At 49.2% G+C, this 19,003-nt stretch overlaps 1 protein-coding gene across 1 annotated transcript; it reads right to left on the minus strand.

Annotated features, from left to right (window-relative positions):
* Positions 1 to 415: 415 nt before the first annotated feature.
* LOC147092028 (putative G protein-coupled receptor 139) lies at positions 416 to 18,456 on the minus strand. The gene is made up of 3 exons (XM_085976402.1): positions 18,356 to 18,456; positions 14,838 to 14,947; positions 416 to 1,322 (listed from the first exon to the last, which is right to left on the minus strand). The coding sequence occupies exons 1-3, from the start codon at positions 18,454 to 18,456 to the stop codon at positions 421 to 423; spliced, it is 1,113 nt and encodes a 370-aa protein (XP_085832528.1). The 3' UTR covers positions 416 to 420.
* Between the last annotated feature and the right edge of the window lie 547 nt (positions 18,457 to 19,003).

The following is a 19,003-nucleotide window of genomic DNA, read 5'->3' on the forward strand; positions in this document are numbered from 1 at the left end:
TTGTGCGGGGCAACGGTGCCATCATAATTGTTCATGACCCCGGGGGGGATTCTTTGTGGTGGTGCCGGGGCAGCAATCGTTTTGCTGGGTGCCGGGGCCGACAACTTTGTGGGAAGCACATGGGCGCCATTAGTGCTGGGCGCCGAGGCCACCATCTTTGTGTGGGGCGCTGGGGTCGCGATCTTGTGCGGGGTGCCGAGGCCAACATCTTTCAGGGGAGCGCCAGCTCCGCCATCTTGCGTGGGGCGCCGAGGCCACAATCTTTTTGCGAGGCGCCACAATCATCATATTTGTGCGGACACCGGAGCCATCATCTTTGTTACGTGAATTTCCCTGTGGCGGGTGGCCTGGCCTGTGGATAAAGCCTCAACACAACATCAGGCCCATGGAGCTCTCAGGCTGCAAAGTCTCTGCTTCACATCATCCTTTAATGAATTTTACAATTAAAAAAAAGGGATATTTTCCGACATTCTTCAACTGCTCTCTGAACTTAGTCTGTGTCACGGCATAAATCCCAGTGTTTGTGCAGCAACTCAGCATCTGCAGCATCAATCCTATTTCCCTGACAAAATGCGGCAGAATTATAGACACTGGCCACAAAAACGTTATCCGGCTCAATATATAATACACCATAAACACTGCCCATAACAGGATGAAATTGCCGGAGATAAGAAGCAGTAAAATGATGGATTTCCTGCGGCTCTCCATCTCTGGGTCTCGAGGACTCTCCCCACTGCTGGGACCCCGGAGTCTCCTGCGGGCTCTGCTGGAAACTAAAATGTGTCTGACGGTGACAGCATTCAGCAGCAGAATCACAACAAATGGGAGCCCCGGGGTGAGAATATAATGAAGGAACTCAATTGCTCCCCATACCCTGGAAAACGTAACATGTAATGTTACATAACAAAACCAGGGGAGGTTCTGAAGCCGATACCGACCTGTGAACATAAAATACCAGAAAATGTTCTTTGAACTGCTCAGCACAGTCACTGTTCCCAGGACCACAGCTGCCGTTTTCTCGGTGCAATATTTAGTTTTCAGCTTCTGGCGACAAATGGCCACAAATCGATCAAAGGTGAAAGTGACGGTGAACCAGACAGAACAGTCTGTGGCCGCATAAAGCAGGACGGCGTGGATATTACACACTGGGATGGACTCCACGAAACGAAACTGTTCCCTATAAACAATCGGAATCTGCCTCAGTATCAGGTCGAGGATAACGACCAGTAGATCCGCCGCTGCCATGGCCACCAGGTAGCGAGTGACACATTTGGAGAGACCGCACTTTCCCCGAGACAGGATCACAATCGTCACTAAGTTCACTGTGAGGAAGGGAAATAATACATCAGGCTGGGAGCAAGTACAGCAGTTTGATGGAATTAGGGGTAAATCTGCAACTCAAAAGCGACATTCACTGATATGATCCAATCTGTTGCTCGTGGAGCTGAATACAGGGTTTGTTGTAAGAGTAATCGGGAATACATTGTGGAATTAAGAAATGAAACTGGGATAAATAGAACAGGGAAGTAACAGATGTTTGATCAATGTGTGATGAAATGGTAGATCTATCTTTAGCCCTGCAGAGAGAAACACCGCCCGAGGTACCAGGGTCACAAAGGACCAGAACACCTCAGGAAGCCTTTGTGTCCCGGGATCAGTCAGCATTTGGAGGGTGCTATTCGCTTCAGTGCCCCTATATTAGGGAGGGGGGAATCCCGCTAGGATCCTGCACCTGCTTAAAATATCCATTATATTCATTACTGAAAATGAATGCAACAGCAAAATACAGAAATGAAATCCTGGTGTGCAATAATTACAGCAATTGTTTTAAAAATGTATGGCTGTAATATGCAAGTGCTAAGATAATAAATACAATTCCACTGCAGTTAAAGATAACTGGGCTGTAAGAAGTGTTTTGAAGTTAACCTTGGGTTCCGCAATTTCGCACCATATCCTCCGCCCCTGTTTTTTTACCGGCGGCAGCTGTTGATGTTTCTCCCATCGCCATTTGCAACATTTAAGCATGCCTGCACTCAACCCTATCACAGACAGACTCTTTTGTTCTATTCTCCACCCCTCTCCAATTTCCCTGCCCCTGCATCTACTTAAAATCTGTTGCAGCTCCAACTTTTTCAGTTCTGACGAACGATCACAGACCTGAAACGTTAACTCTTTCTCACTCGACGAATGCTACCTGACCTTCTGTGTGTTTTCAACATTTTCTGTTGTTATTCCAATGTATTCTTGTTAAATGTCACTGTTCAAGAATGCTTTCCATATAGATCCTCGAACCCAGGGCATCCCTTCTTTGAGAGGCTGGTGGACTTTGTGCTGGAGGCAACCCGCTGATTGTGTGGTGTCACATAGTGAAGGGAGCTCCTTAATTAGAGCAGAGGGAAATCCGTGAGTGACATCATTAGGCCTCACTGTAACTGGCATTAATTACATTCATTGAACAAACAGACTCATTGACACATTTTCACCACAACACTTCACTACAATACAATAGAGCTCACGTTATTGTACACAGCTTTAAATTAAAAATGAGCGTATGCTCAGTATTATACCCTTCCTCAGTACAGGAATTACATTCCCAGGGCCACCAAGATTACACAGCTCCCGCTCAGTCCAAGAATGTAATTCATTGGGCAGCCGAGATAACATTGCTCCTTCCACACTCCAGAAATGTAATTCCCTGGGTCGCTTAGATTACCCTGCTCCCACTTCAGTCCTGGAAATTAATTCCCTGGGCCGCTAAGATTACACCGTTCTCGCCTCATTCCCATGGCCGCCTAGTTAAGATACATGTTCCCTCAGTCCAGGAACATCATTCCCATGGCCGCCTTCTTTACACTGCTTCCACCTCAGTCCTGGAATTTCATTCCCAGAGACGCCCAGATTAAACTGCTCCCGCCTCACTCCAGAAAGTTGGTTCCTAGGGCCCCCTAGTTAACACTGCTCCCGCCTCAGTCCAGCTTTTAATCCCAGGGCTGCCATAGAGTCATAGTGGTTGTAATTCAGTTGTTAGCAACACCCGTTAGCTCCTTAAGAGGGCGATAAGTGGGGCGCGATACGGCTAGCGCCCGGGCGTGGTGAAACCTGTGCCTCTCACAAAATTCAGTGGATATTTAGCAGCGGCGCAAAATCACAATGCCCGCTCAGCTGCGCGCGTACATCCTGATGTCATTTCATGGTGCAACGCCCTTGGGGTGCCCCGAACCGGAAACTCAGTGGCGTCCCCCTTGTTTCCACCTGGTGCTCCCAGCGACTGGTTGACTGGAACGGTTCCTTGTCTCTGTGGGGTTGAGGGGGCGTTATTCAAAGGGGGCTCTTCCTGGCTTCTTTGTGGTAGCCATTTTTGAACCACACCTTCTGTGAGAGAGAGAGAGATTTGCAGAAAGACAAAGGGAGAGAGCTTTCTGCATTGAGTCAGCGCTCGCAGAGGTACTTCTGGCTTCGGCCCAGAAGTTTGTAGCTGGTTTGATTTTTCACTGGCATAACCTTGAGTGGACACATACTATGTGGACTGCATTGGCTGGAAACGTTCGGTTTCTCCATTGCATTGAGAGGACTCAGAGACGCTGAGAGAGTGTGCCAATTATTGCCAGACGGAGGAGGGCCAGCAGGCGAATGCAAGGGAGGCCTTACCCTCCCATGGTATTCCGCAACAGTTCTCCTACCTCAACATGTCTGAGGAGCAGAGTTTCCGCAGGCTTCGATTCAGCAGGGAGGTGGTCACTGAGCACTGCCACCTGCTTCAGCCAGATCTGCATCCTCAACTGAGGAGCAGGACGTCTCTATTGGTGGCAGTGAAGGTGACAGTCGCCCTCAACATCGATGCGACTGGCTCCTTCCAATCTGCTACTGGGGACATTTCCAGTGTCTCCCAGTTTGTGGTGCATTGCTGCATCCGCCAAGTCATGAATGCCCTCTTTAAAAGGAGACGTCAGCACATTTCCTTCCCCATGACCCTGGACAAGCAGCAAGAGCACGCAATGGGATTTGCAAGAACAGCGGGCATCCCCATTGTCCAGGGCACCATTGATTGCACGCATGTGGCTTTGCGGGCGCCGCAAGAGATTGCCAAGGATTACCGCAACCGGAAGGGGTTCTATTCATTGAATGTCCAGTTGGTTTGTGACCACAGACAGCTGATACTAGCTGTCAATGGCGGCTTTCCAGGCAGCAACCACAACGCCTTCATCCTGCACCAGACATCTGTGGCAGACATTTTCGAAGCCCTGGCTCACCCAGGAGGCTGGCTTCTCGGGGAAAGGGCTATCCTCTGTGCACCTGGCTGATGGCCCCGCTCCGTGCGCCCAGCACCCCTGCTGAAGAATGATACAATGAGAGCCATCAAGCGACCAGGAACATCATTGAGCACACAATCGGTGTGCTAATGTAATGGTTCCGCTTTCTGGACCATTCCGGGAGAGCCTTTCAGTACTCAGCTGAGCGAGTCTCCCATTTTGTTGCAGTGTGCTGCATGCTGCATAACATGGCAATCCGCAGGTCTCAGCCACTGCAACCAGACATTGGAGCACCAGCAGAGGAGGAGGAGGAGGAGCACCAAGACGGGAGGGAGGCAGAAAGTGCAAGGGCCGTCCGTCAGTGGGTTATTGGAAGTTGGTACTAGGACCCCTCTGAGGGAATGGCTTCTGCCATTGAAAGAACATGAATGGAATGGTTCTGGAACCCCTGAGCCGGTCAAGGCAACAAATAGTTCAAAGAGCAAACATGCACAATCTGAATAAAGACACTTCTTTATTTAACAAACTGTGTGCCCTACCCGCATGACAATGTAAAAGAGAGAAACCCCAAGAAAAGCAGTCATTTACATAACTGGCTCTCACAACCTGGAGACAATGAACAAAAGAGTTAACAAAAATGGCCAAGATCATCTTCCTTCACTAAAAAATTTAACAGCATTTTGCCACACCTCCTACTTTTTGCCCTTCGAGGGTGATCTGCTTCGCTTGCGATATTGGCTCCATCCCACCCTGCAGCTCCTCCGCAATGGGACCCAGTGGCTGCAGCAAGGCTGGGAGAAGGCTGCTGAGTGTCAGAAACTGAGTCGGCAGATGCCCTTGAGGGACGGCCTGGAGCAGCTCTGGGCCTGGAGGGCCTGGCTGCTGACTGCTCCAACTCTGCATGGGCGGCAGCAGTCTGTCCTACGTGTGGTGGCAGCTGCAGTGGAGAAGTTACAGTGTTGGCAGCAGGAATGCTGCCATCCTGACAGAGACAAGCACTCCCTGGTTGGACGACACACTGGCACTCCGACGTGGCAGCATTGCAGCATGCGGAGCAATCTGCTGAAGCACAGGCTGCTGGCCTGCTGCGGCACGGCGAGGGCCCCGGCGATTCGTGCCCGACGCAGCAAGGGTGGCAGCAGTGAGTGCTTGTGTGGCCTCAATCTGCGTCTGATTCAGACCAGCCACTGACTGCATTGCACCACTAAGCACTTGCGTGGAAGCCGCCTGTGCTGCCTGTGCTGCCTGTGCTGCACCCAAGTCCTGCAGATGCCTTGCCAGTGCAGCACCAATGTCCTGCAGACACCTTGACTGTGCTGCGCCGAAGACCTGGACACTCCTTGCCTGTGCTGCGCCGAAGTCCTGGACACTCGAGCTCCTTGCCAGTGACTCAATGGATTCGGGCATCCTTGCCACTGCATCCATGAGATCAGTGTGCCTCTGCTCTGCCTGGGCGCCCATTTCAGTGAGGAACCATACCTCTTCTGCGCTCACTGTAGCAGGATTGGAGGCCACACTCTCCCTCTGGGGAGAGCTTGCCTCAGGGCTTCCCTATCCCCCCCACATTGCTGCAGCCCGCTGGCCATTCCCGGAGCTTCACCCTCCTCAGACCCTTCCCACCCGCTCCCCTCCAGGGAAGACTTGTTCCCATTATGGCCATGGGCTGCCTCGGCTGAGGTAGGCACTGATGGCCCGGCTTGCTCTTCCTCCTCGCCTTGAGAAATACTCAGAGTGGCAGCTTGAGGGTCCGCATCCTCACCTGGCGAATAAGCATCTGAAAGCAGGGAGGTAAAAGATTTGCTTTACCGTGAGGACAGGCTGGCAGCGAGGGAGGCATGAGTGCTGCAATGGACTGTATTGGTTCGATAGTGGTAAAGGATGCTGGTGTGAGGCACAAGTGGAAGGAGAGAGGTCAAAAAGGTGAAGACCTTACCATTGCTGTCCAGAACGGGGTCGGCATCTCCAGTGGCGACAGGGCCAATCATCCGGCCTGCCATAATGCGCTGGACTCGCTGCTCCAGATCGCAGAGGTCTTGAAGGTGAGGCCGGCCTCCCCCGGTCTGTTGCTGCTGCCTCCTGTTATGGGCCAGCTTGCCCTGCAAGAGAAAGGACGGGCTCTGAGTACAGTTTGAAGCCATGATTTCGGCTGCACTGCCATCCATGGACGAATAGCCCTTAAAGTGTGATGCACTGTTCTTTGCTGCACTGCCTCCCTTGGTCGACAAGCCCTTACAGTATGAATCCCTGGTCTTGGCTGCACTGCCTTCCATGGTGGAATAGCTCTTACAGTTTGAAGCCCTGATCTTGGCTGCCCTGCCTCCCATGGTCGAATAGCACTTACATTGTGAAGCCCTGATATTGGCTGCACTGCCTCCCATGGTAGAATAGGCCTTACATTGTGAAGCCCTGATCTTGGCTGCACTGCCTCCCATGGTGGAAGATCCACTACAGTGTGTAAAGTGCTGAATGTGCGCGTAAGTTTCATGAAAGGCCCATAGGTGTTGGATGAGGGCTGGCATTGGGCATTTCAGGACCCTTTGGCCATAAAGTGAGGTGCACATGCAGAGATGAAGAGGATACTGAAAAGGGTACTCACCCTGATGGACCCGAGTGAGGTTGCTGAACTTCTTCCTGCATTGCACAGGGGTCGTAGGCGCCATGCTGCTGGAGATCACTCTGTGAGCCACCTCCCTCCAAGCATTGCGAAAATCAGTGGGCAGCGGCCTCCTGCCATTAACAAGAAACAAGATAGATCCCCTGCGCTCCACTGCGCCAATCAGAACCTGCAGGGGCCCCTCACTGAACCACTGCGCTCGCTCCCTGGCCCTCTCCATGGTCCTAGGCCTTAGAATGTGGCAGCAGGTATGTCCAGGCCGAGAATCAGGGCTCCGATGTGTAGGGTGTGGCTGCAATCCAAGATCGACCATCCCCTTTAATAGCTGACTGGCGCCAGCGTGTCTGCGTGCAATCGCTAACTGGCTGTTCCTGCGCTGTGCCCGCCCTCGGTGGTAGCACCTCGCTTTTCCAGCTTAGCAGCTTAGGACAGTTGTGCAGTGCCTGTTTTAGCGCTCGAAGCACCTCCTGGGGCGAAGCAGGTCAATTTAGCTATAGGTGGCGATAATTAGCACCGGACGCTAAATTTCGCGCCAGTTCGAGTATAACGCCCCAAACGTGGCGATACTGAATTTCTCCCCGATAGATTTACACAGCACTGAAAGAGGCCCTTCGGCCCATCGTGTCCGCGCCGGCCTTCAAGCCCTATCTATTCTAATACCATTTTCCAGCACTTTGTCCATAGCCTTGTATGCTAAGGCGTTTCAAGTGCTCATCCAAATGCTTCTTGAATATTGTGAGGGTTCCTGCCTCTATCACACTTTCAGGCACAGAGTTCCAGATTCTAACCACCCTCTGGTGAAAACGTTTTTCCTCAAATCCCCTCTAACCTCCTGCCCCTTAACTTGAAACTATGACCCCTGGATATTGACCCCACTACTAAGGGGAAAAGTTCATTGTTATCTACCTTATCTATGCCCCTCATAATTTTGTACACCTCAATCAGTTCCCCCCTCAGGCTTCTCTGCTCTAAGGAAAACTTGTCCAGTCTCTCTTCATAGTTGAAGTGCTCCAGCCCAGGTAACATCCTAGTGAATCTCCTCTGCACCCTCTCCAATGCAATCACATCCTTCCTATAGTGTGGCGACTAGAATTGCACACAGCGTTCCAGCTATGGCCTAACCAGCATTTTGTACAGCTCCATCATAACCTCCATGCTCTTATTTTCTATGGCTCGGCTAATCCAGGCAATTATGCCATATGCCTTGTTAACCACCTTATCTAGTTGTCCTGCTGCCTTCAGGAATCTATGTACATGCACACCAATGTCCCTCTGATCCTCTGTCATTCCTAGGATCCTACCAGTCATGTTGTACTTCCTTGCCTTGATAGCCCTCCCAAATTATAGGTAGGAAGGGGGATGAGGTCCTGCATCAAGAATTTAGGGAGCTAGGTAACAGATTAAAGAGCAGGACCTCAAAGGTTGTAATCTCTGGATTACTCCCAGTGCCACGTGCTAGTGAGTATAGGAATAGGAGGATAGTGCAGATGAATGCGTGGCTAAAGAGTTGGTGTAGGAGGGAGGGTTTTAGTTTTCTGGATCACTGGGCCTGCTTCTGGGAAAGGTGGGACTTGTACAAGTCGGACGGGTTGCACCTGAATAAGAACGGGACAAATATCCTTGCAGGGTGGTTTGCTAGCACTGTTGGGGGGGGGTTTAAACTAACTTGGCAGGGTGATGGGATACAGAGGGGAGCTGAAATAGGGGGTGATGTGCTGCCAATTATAGAGAAAAAAACAAGTCAGCTTGGTAGACAGGGCAAATATATAATGGCAAGGCTGGATGGCATCTATTTTAATGCAAGGAGTCTTGCAAATAAGGTGGATGAACTGAAGGTGTTGATAAACACATGGGAGTATGATATTGTTGCTATCACGGAGACATGGTTGAGGGAGGGGCAAGACTGGCAGCTCAATATTCCGGGGTACAGAATCTTCAGGCGAGACAGAGGGGGAGGTAAAAGAGGAGGGGGTGTCGCAATATTAATTAAGGAGTCAATTACTGCAGGTTCCTCTAATGAGGCCATATGGGTGGAGCTTAAAAACAAAAAGGGGGCAAGCACTTTGCTGGGAGTGTACTATCGGCCTCCAAACAGTCAGGGGGAGATAGAGGAAGAGATATGTAGGCAAATCTCAGAGAAATGTGCAAATAATAGGGTAATAATAATGGGGGATTTCAACTTCCCCAATATTAACTGGGATAGTCAAAGTGTGAAAGGCTCAGAGGGTGTAGAATTCTTAAAGTGCATCCAGGAGAGCTTTTTGAGCCAGCATGTAGAAAGTCCTACAAGAGAGGGGTCGGTACTGGACCTAATTCTAGGGAATGTGGCCGGCCAAGTGGAAAAAGTGCTAGTAGGTGAGCACTTTGGTGACAGTGACCATAATAAGGTGAGATTTAAGGTGGTCATGGAAAAGGACAGGGATGGGCCGGAAATAAAGGTTCTAAATTGGGGGAAGGCCGATTTTAATAGGATAAGGCAGGATCTGGCCAAAATGGACTGGGATTACCTACTTGTAGGAAAATCCGCATCGGAGCAATGGGAGGCTTTCAGAAGGGAGATGGAGATCATACAATGGCAACATGTTCCCGTAAAGGTCAAGTGTGGTTCCAAAAACCACAGGGAACCTTGGATGTCAGGGGATATACGAGAATGGATTAGGAAAAAAAGGAGGGCTTTTGGCAGATACAAAAGGCTAAAGACGGAGGAAGCCCTAGAGGAGTAAAAAAGTGCAGGGGGATACTTAAAAAAGAAATTAGGAGATCAAAGAGGGGCCATGAAATAACACTGGCGAGCAAAATAAAGGAAAATCCTAAGATGTTTTATAAGTATATTAAGGGTAAGAGGATAACTAGGGAAAAAATAGCGCTCATTAGGGAAAAAGTGGCAATATGTGTGTGGAGCTGGAAGATGTAGAAGTGGTTCTAAATGAATTTTTTGCATCTGTTTTCACTATGGAGGAGGACGATGTAGACATAGAAATAGGGCGGGGGGACTGTGATATGCTCGAACATATTAACATCGAGAGGGAGGAGGTATTGGCGGTTTTAGCAGGCCTAAAAATGGATAAATCCCCAGGCCTGGACGAAATGTATCCCAGGCTGCTGTGTGAGGCAAAGGAAGAGATTGCGGGGGCTCTAACACATATATTCAGGACCTCTCTGGCCACAGGGGATGTGCCAGAGGACTGGAGAACCGCTAATGTAGTACCATTATTCAAGAAGGGAAGTAGGGAAAAACCGGGGAACTACAGGCCAGTGAGCCTAACATCAGTGGTAGGAAAATTATTGGAAAAAATTCTGAGGGACAAAATTAGTCTCCACTTGGAGAGACAAGGATTAATCAGGGATAGTCAACATGGCTTTGTCAAGGGAAGATCTTGTCTGATTAATTTGATTGAATTTTTGAGGGGGTGACTAGGTGTGTGGATGAGGGTAAGGCAGTGGATGTGGTATACATGGATTTCAGTAAGGCCTTCGATAAAGTCCCGCACAGGAGACTGGTCAAGAAGGTAAGAGCCCATGGAATCCAGGGTGCCTTGGCACATTGGATACAAAACTGGCTTAGTGGCAGAAGGCAGAGGGTGATGGTCGAAGGTTGTTTTTGTGACTGGAAGCCTGTGGCCAGTGGGGTACCACAGGGATCAGTGTTAGGTCCCTTGCTGTTTGTGGTCTACATTAATGACTTGGATATGAATGTAAAAGGTATGATCAGTAAGTTCGCGGATGATACAAAAATTGGTAGGGTGGTAAGTAGCGAGGAGGGTAGCCTCAGTCTGCAGGACAATATAGATGGGTTGGTCAGATGGGCGGAACAGTGGCAAATGGAATTTAACCCGGAAAAGTGCGAGGTGATGCACTTTGGGGGGACTAACAAGGCAAGGGAATACACAATGAATGGTAAGACCCTAGGCAACGCGGAGGGGCAGAGGGATCTGGGTGTGCTAGTACACAGATTCCTGAAGGCGGCGGAACAGGTGGATAAGTTGGTAAAAAAGGCATCTGGGATACTTGTCTTCATTAGCCGAGGCATAGAATGTAAGAGCAGGGAGGTTATGATGGAGCTGTATAAAACACTGGTTAGGCCACAGCTGGAATACTGTGTGCAGTTCTGGTCAGCACACTGCAGGAAGGATGTGAACGCTTTGGAGAGGGTGCAGAGGAGATTCACCAGGATGTTACCAGGGCTGGAGCGCTTCAGCTATGAAGAGAGACTGGGCAGATTGGGTTTGTTTTCCTTGGAGCAGAGGTGGCTGAGGGGGGACATGATTGAGGTGTACAAAATTATGAGGGGCATAGATAGGATGGATACTGAGGAGCTTTTTCCCTTAGTAGATGGGTCAATAACTAGGGGGCATAGATTCAAGGTAAAGGGCGGGGGGTTTAGAGGGGATATGAGAAAGAACTTTTTCACCCAGAGGGTGGTTGGAGTCTGGAACTCAGTGCCTGAAAGGATTGTGGAGGCAGGAACCCTCACAACATTTAAGAAGCATTTGGATGAGCACTTGAAATGCCATAACATACAAGGCTACGGACCAAATGCTGGAATATGGGATTAGATTAGACAGGGCTTGATGGCCGGCACGGACACGATGGGCCGAAGGGCCTCTATCCGTGCTGTATAACTCTATGACTCTATGACCCTAAATGCATGACCTCACACTTTTCAGGGTTAAATTCCATTTGCCACTGTTCTGCCCAACTGACCAACCCGTCAATATCATCTTGTAGCCTTAGGCTTCCCTCCTCGCTATTAACCACTCTCCCATTTTTACTGTCATCGGCGAACATGCTGATCATTCCTCCTACATGCATATCTACATCATTCATGTATACTACAAACAGCAAAGGTCCCAGCACCGATCCCTGTGGTACACCACTGGACACAGGCCTCCAGTCACAAAAACAAACTTCGATCATCACACTCTCCCTCCTGCCACTAAGCCAATTTTGGATCAAAATTGCCCAATTGCCCTGGATCCCATGGCCTCTTAACTTCTTGACCAGTCTCCCATGCAGAACTTTGTAAAAACCTTACTGAAGTCCATGTAGACTACATCAACTGCACTACCATCATCGACAAACCAAAATCAGCCCCTCGAAAAATTCAATGAAATTGGTCAGACTTGATCTCCCCCTGACAAATCCATGCTGACTATTCTTGATTAATCCTTGCCTCTCCAAGTGGAGACCATTTCTGTCGCTCAGAATATTTTCCAATAATTTCCCTACCACTGATGTTAGGCTCACTGGCCTGTAATTCCCTGCTTCATCCCTACTCACCTTCTTGAATAATGGTACTACGTTAGCTGTCCTTCAGTCCTCTGGCACTTCTCCTGTGGCCAAATATGTTCTGCGTATTTGTGTCAGAGCCCCTGCAATCTCCTACATTGCCTTGCGCAGCAGACTGGGATACATCTCGTCTGGGCCTGGGGATTTACCCACGTTTAAGCCTGCTAAAACCGCTGGTACCTCCTCCCACTCAATACTAATTTGTTCAAGTATATCACAATCCCCCTGCCTGATTTCTATGCCTACATTCTCCTTCTCCACAGTGAACACAGATGCAAAATATTAAGTTAAAACCTCAGCCGCATGTTCCAGCTCTACACACAGATGGACACTTTGGTCCTTAATGGGCCCTACTCTATCCCTGGTTATCCTCTTGACCTTAATATACTTTTAAAACACCTTGTGAGTTTCCTTTATTTTGCCTGCCAGTATTTTTTCTTGCCCCCTCTTTGCTCTCCTGGTTTCATTTTTAAGTACCACCCTGCACTTTCTGTAATCCTCTATGGCTTCCTCTGTTTTTAGTCATTTGCATCTGCCAACAGCCTCCCTTTTTTTCCCTAATCCATTCTTGTATATCCCTTGACATCCAGTATTCCCTGGGCTTGTTGTTCCCACCCTTGACCTTTAAGGGAACATGCTGGCGCAGTACTCTCTCTATTTCCTTTCTGAAAGACTCCCAGTGCTCTGATTTGGATTTGCCTACAAGTAGCTGAACGCAGTCCACTTTGGCCGGATCCTGCTTTATCATATTAAAATCGGCCTTCCCCACAATTTAGAACCTTTATTTCTGGTCCATCTTTGTCCTTTTCAATGACAACCTTATATCTCAAGGAATTATGGCCACTGCCACCAAAATGCTCTCCTAGAGACACCTCTACCACTTGCCCGGCTACATTCTCTAGAATTAGATCCAGTACCGCCTCATCTCTTGTAGGGCTTTCAACATGCTGGCTCAAAAAGCTCTCCTGGATGCACTTTAAGAATTTTGCACCGTGTACGCCTTTCACACTCTGACTATCCCAGTTAATATTGGGAAAGTTGAAATCCCCTACTATGATTACCCTATTATTACTAGACTTCTCTGCGATTTGCCTACATATCTGTTCCTCTATCTTCCCCTGACTGCTTGGCGGCCTATAGTACACTCCCAGCAAAGTGCTTGTCCCATTTTTTTTTAAGTTGAACTCTTATGGTCTCATTAGAGGAACTTGCTAAGATATATTCCCTCCTTACAGCAGCAATTGCCTCCATCATTTATATTGCGACACTCCCTCCTTTTTCACCTTAGCCTGAAGATTCTATACCCCGGAATATTGAGCTGCCAGTCCTGCACCTCCCTCAACCATGTCTCTGTGATAGCAACAATATCCTACTCTCATGTGTTCATCAACATCTTCAATTCTTCTGCCTTACTCGCAAGACTCCTTGCATTCAAATAAATGCCATCCAGCCTTGCCATACTCCCTGGTGCCGTTATGGATTTGCTTTAACTTCTAGGATGACGTGTTTCTTTCCCTCTATTTTTGGCTGTGCATCACCCACTACTGTAGCGCCACACCATAACGCACCCCCCTGCCAAGTTAATTTAAACCCCCCACAACCATACCAGCAAACATCCCCGCAAGGATGTTGGTCCCGTTCCGGTTCAGGAGCAACCCGTCCGACTTATACAGGTCGCACCTTCCCCAGAAGCAGACCCAGTGATCCAGGAAACTAAAGCCCTCCCTCCTGCACAAATTTTTTAGCCACGCAGAGATCTGCAATATCCTCCTATTCCTATACTCACTAGCACGTGGCACCGGGAGTAATCTAGAGATTACATCTTTTGAGGTCCTGCTTTTTAATCTGCTACCTAGCTCCCTAAATTCTTGTTGCAGAACCTCATCCCTCTTTCTAACCATGTCATTTGTACCAATGTGAACCACTACTCTGAATGTTTGCCCTCCCCTTCAGAATGATTTGCAGCTGTTCAGTGAGTTCCTTGATCCTGGCACCTGGGAGGGAACAGATTATCCTGGAGTCACGTCTGCGGCCACAGAAACGTCTATCTGTTCCCGTTACGATAGAATCCCCGATAACGATTGCTCTCACACCCTTTTTAATCCCCTCCTGTGCAGCTGAGCCACTCTTAGTGCCACAGACATGGTTCTTGCTGCATTCCCCTGATAAACCATGTCCCCCACCAGTACCCAAAACTGAAAATCTGTCGGAGAGGGTGATGGACCCAGGGGTCACCTGCACTACCTTCCTCGTTCTTTTACTCTCTCTGGCGGTCACCCATTTCCTGTCTCCCTGTGCACTCTTTACCTACGTTGTGGCCACCTCGTTAAACGTGCTATCCACTAAGATCTCAACTTCTCGGATGCTCCACAATGACTCCAGCCACAGCTACAGCTCCGAAACATGGAATTCGAGTATGTGCAGCTGGGGACACTTCCTGCACATGTGTTCACCCTGAACACCGAAAGTCCATGACTTCCAACATTGCCCAGGAGGAGCACACCATGGTGCCGAGCTGCCCTGCCATGTCCGAGCCTTAATTTGCTCCCTTTACTTCCTTAAAATAAACGAATATTAAATACACTAGGGACCTTACTTCTCTTCAAACAATACTGCTCTAAGCTAGAGATGTTACTTTGAATTTAAGGACTGGACTGTAGAAATACACACCAGGCCCTACTTACCAATCAGCTCTTTGGCTGATAGTGATGTCACGTTAGCAGTTTCGCAGATGTTGCTGTTTGACTGCTCCCGCTCTTGGATTCTTTCCTTGGTGTACAGTAAGAACCAATGCCTTCAGGGTGAAAAGTCAGGAAAAACAAAGGAGAATCAAGGAAGCTCCTCCTTGCACTCTTCACGTATCTTCTGACTCAATCAAATCGCAGCACTCTGTTCAAACCGCACTCAGTGCAAAATCGCAGTTCAAAGCCTGTTTTATATTCCCTGAAACAAAGGAGACATGCTGAGCCCAATTGCAGGAGAACCAGTTTAATCTACTTTCCCTAATTAACTGCCTTCAGCTGCTCTGATTTGTAGGGCTTGCATATCCCATTATAACCCTGCTTAAAGCTGGGAAATTTAGATTTACACAGTAAACAGTAACAGTAAATGCCAAGATAACACTGCTTCCACCAGGAATTTCAATTGCAGAGCAGCCAATGTTATATGTTCCCGCCTCAGTCCACCAAATTGATTCCCAGGGCATTCTATTTGCCAGAATCCAGAACAAGAACAACAGGTTCTTTGTAGTGATTGACCTGAAACACCTAATCTTGTAATGGTTGTTTCCAGAGGGGGCAAGTAATAAGTCGAGCAATGGGTTGACACCAAGATATCAAAGCAAAACGCTTAAAATATTAACAAATCAGATAAATATCCTGGACCTGTCTCAATATTCCATGAATCTCTCTGGAAACATTCAATTCCCGCACAATCATAGTCACAGAAGCAGAACTATAAGTCAACATTCCCGACTCCTACATCACCATCCCAGATTATATCCTGTTCCACCAGCAGGACACACTCACCAGAGGTGGGGGCGCAGGGGTATACAGTCGGCTGGGAGAGATCCTGCGAGTCCTCAACATTTCCTCTTCTTCTCTTCTTAGGATGTCCCTCGGAACCGAGGATGACTTGCTTCCACACTAAAAATGAGATCTCAGGTGAATGAGGAGTCCAATGCGGCATAACCAGTCTCTGTCACTGGTGGAGCAGCTGGAGGTTGAACGGGCGGGTGGATGGGCTGCTTGTGTTGACGTGCGCTCCTTCTGCTGTTTGTGCTTGGCTTCCACTTACTCCTGGGGAACAGACACGTGGTGTTCAGTGCCTTCCCGGCTGCTTTTCCTCCAATTTGAGCGGTCTTGGCCCAGGAATTCCCAGGTATCGGAAGCGATGTTGCACTTTTCCAAGGAGGATTTGAGGGTGTCCTTGAAGTGTTTCCTCTGCCCACCTGGGGCTCTCCTGCCATGTTAGATCTCCGGGTAGAGGTCTTGCTTTGGGAGTCTCGTATCGGGCATGCGGAGCATGTTCAATGCTTCGATACTGGGGATGTTGGCCTGAGCGAGAACACTGATGTTGGTGCGTCAATCCTACCAATGTATTTGCAGGATCTTGCAGAGGCAGCTTTGGTGGTACCTCTCCAGTGCTTTGAGGTGTCTGCTCGACATGGTCCATGTCTCTGAAGCGCGCAGGAGGGCGGGGATCACTACTGCACTGTAGACCATGTGCTTGGTGCCAGGAAGATCGAGAAGAGCGTTGGTGCGATGATACAGCCTTGCTTGACCCCGGTCCGTACGTGAATTGGGTCTGTGGTGGAACAGTTGGTCAAGATCACGGCTTGCATGTCGTCGTGAAGCAGGCGCAGGATGATGGCACAATTTTGAGGGCTGCCGAATTTGAGGAGAACACTCCATAATCCCTCAAGGTTGACAGTGTTGAAGGCATTTGTGAGGTCAAAGAAGGCCATGTACGGTGGTTGGTGCTATTACCTGTATTTCTCTTGTATTTGAAGCGCAGTGAAGATCATAGCCTTTATTCACCTTAGTGGGCGGAATCCGTATTGCGAAGCTGGCAGGTACACCTCAACCGCTGGGAGAAGACAAGTGAGCAGGATTCTTGCAATGACTTTCCCTGAGGCAGACAGCAGGGAAACTCCTCTGTAATTATCGTAATCGGACATGTCATCTTTCTTGAAGATGGTCATGACTGCGGCATCTCTGAGATCCCCTGGCATGCTCGCCGCCTTCCAAATAAGACAAATGAGTTCATGTATTCGGGCCAAGAGTGCTTCTGCGCCATGCTTAAGCGCCTCAGTGAGGATTCCATCTGCCCCTGAGGGCTTGTTGCTCTTCAGTTGTCGGGTGGCCTTTCCAACCTCATGCCGGGCTGTGATTATGCTGTGGTGGTGGCGTGCTGCATGCTCTGGGATGGAGTTGAGGAAAGTCATGTCGAAGACAGAGTCTTGGTTAAGGAGACCTTCGAAGTGCTCCTTCGAGCAGGCACAGACAGCCTCTCTGTCCTTGATGAATACCTCTCCGTTCTTGGCCCGCATTGGGGTAGGCTCTTGGGTGCTTGGATCGTAGGTGGTCTTGACTGCGCTAAATAATCTACGCATGTCGTGGCTGTCAGCTAGCTGCTGGATCTCCTGCGCTTTCTCCACCCACCACCTGTTCTTTAGATTGCGAGTTTTTTGTTGGACATCGGCCTTCAGGCATCTGTTGAACTGCTTTCTTGCTCTCGAGTTCTGTTGCTGTTTCAAGATCAGGAATGCCTTGCACTTGCGGCTTATTAGTTCATGGATCTTCTGGCCATTCTCGTCGAACCAGTCTTTGTGTTTCCTGATCGTGTGACTGAGCGTCTCTTCACAGGTGCTGATTATGAAGGCCTTGAGTGCAGACCAGGCACTGTGGACACCCTGTGCCTCTGAATCACGTGGAGTTGTCAGGTTGGTTGTGAGGCGCAGGCTGAATAGGGATTTCATTGCAGAGTGTTTGAGTGCTCCAGCGTTGATTTTCCTGTTGCATTGTTTCTGTTGCTGCCGCTGTTTTGGGGCTACGTTGATGGAGATGACAGAGTGGATTAGAAGGTGCTCTGTCCAGCAGTCACCAGCTCTTATCATGGCGCGGGTGATGCGGATGTCCTGGCTGTCCTCGCTCAGATGATGCCATAGTCCAGCAGATGCCAGTGCTTGGAGTGAAGGTGTTGCTCTGAATCCTTGTACTTGTCTCTCTGACGGAACAAGATGCTGGTTACGATAAAGACATGTTCTAAGCATTTCGTCAGGAGGAGTGTACTGTTGGATTTGGCTTCCTCTACCCCCTCTCTGCCGATCACACCTCCCCAGAGATCTGTGTCCTTTCGAACTCTGACCTTAAAGTCGCCAAGGGAAATTAGCTTGTTGCCCGTTGTTACTCGGGACAGGGTTTATTCGAGGCTGGAGTAGAATTCCTCTTTGGCATCGTCTGTGGCTTCCAGCACTGGGGCATACGCAGTGATGACCATAGCGGACTGGTTCCGGGCTAGGGTGAGTCACAGAGTCATTAGGCGTTCGTTTATTCCACAAGGGGTGTCTCTGAGACGTCCAATAAACTCACTTTTTATGGCAAAGCCTACCCCATGGAGCCGGCGTTCTTGTTCTGGTTTGCCTTTCCAGCAGTAGGCGTAACCAGCACCTTGCTCCTTGAGCTGGCCTGACCCTGCCCACCTGGTGTAACTTAGGGCAGCAATGTCGACATCGAAACGCCTGAGCTCCCGGTCAACAATAGCATTACAGCATTCCAGTCTCTCGATGTTGGTGCTGCCCATTGCCTAAGGACATATTGAAGTCTCATGGCTTCCAGTCAGACATGGGCAAGGTAGGTTCCTGCTGGTTACTACCTACCACCTTATTTCAGCTGATGAATCAGCACATCTTCATGCAGAACACCAGTTGATTGAAGCACTGAGAGCAGAATGGGCCCGAAATATACTCTCCGGGAGGGGAAGGGGTGACTTCAATCTCCATCACCAAGAGTAGCTCAGAAGCACCATCATTAACCGAGCCCTGAAGAACTGCCAGACTGGGATTGAGGAAGGTGGTGGGAGAATCAACATGAGGAAATTGTCTTTGTGACCTCGTCCTCACCTATCTACCTATTGTATATGCATCTGCCCATGACGCTATTGGTAGGACTGACCACTGAACAATATTTGTGGTGAATACATCTCGCCTTCACACTGAGTACACCATCCATCGTATCATGTGCCACTACCATCGAGCTCAGTGGGATGGAATTAGACAGGTTCAAGCGATCCCACAACCAACAGATCAGATTATTTCAAAGCTGTCATATCATTTCGTGAATGGTAGTGA

This window comes from Somniosus microcephalus, unplaced genomic scaffold (assembly GCF_052327205.1).
Source record: "Somniosus microcephalus isolate GS21.2 unplaced genomic scaffold, FLI_Smic_1.0 unresolved_chr2, whole genome shotgun sequence".
NCBI lineage: Eukaryota > Metazoa > Chordata > Chondrichthyes > Squaliformes > Somniosidae > Somniosus > Somniosus microcephalus.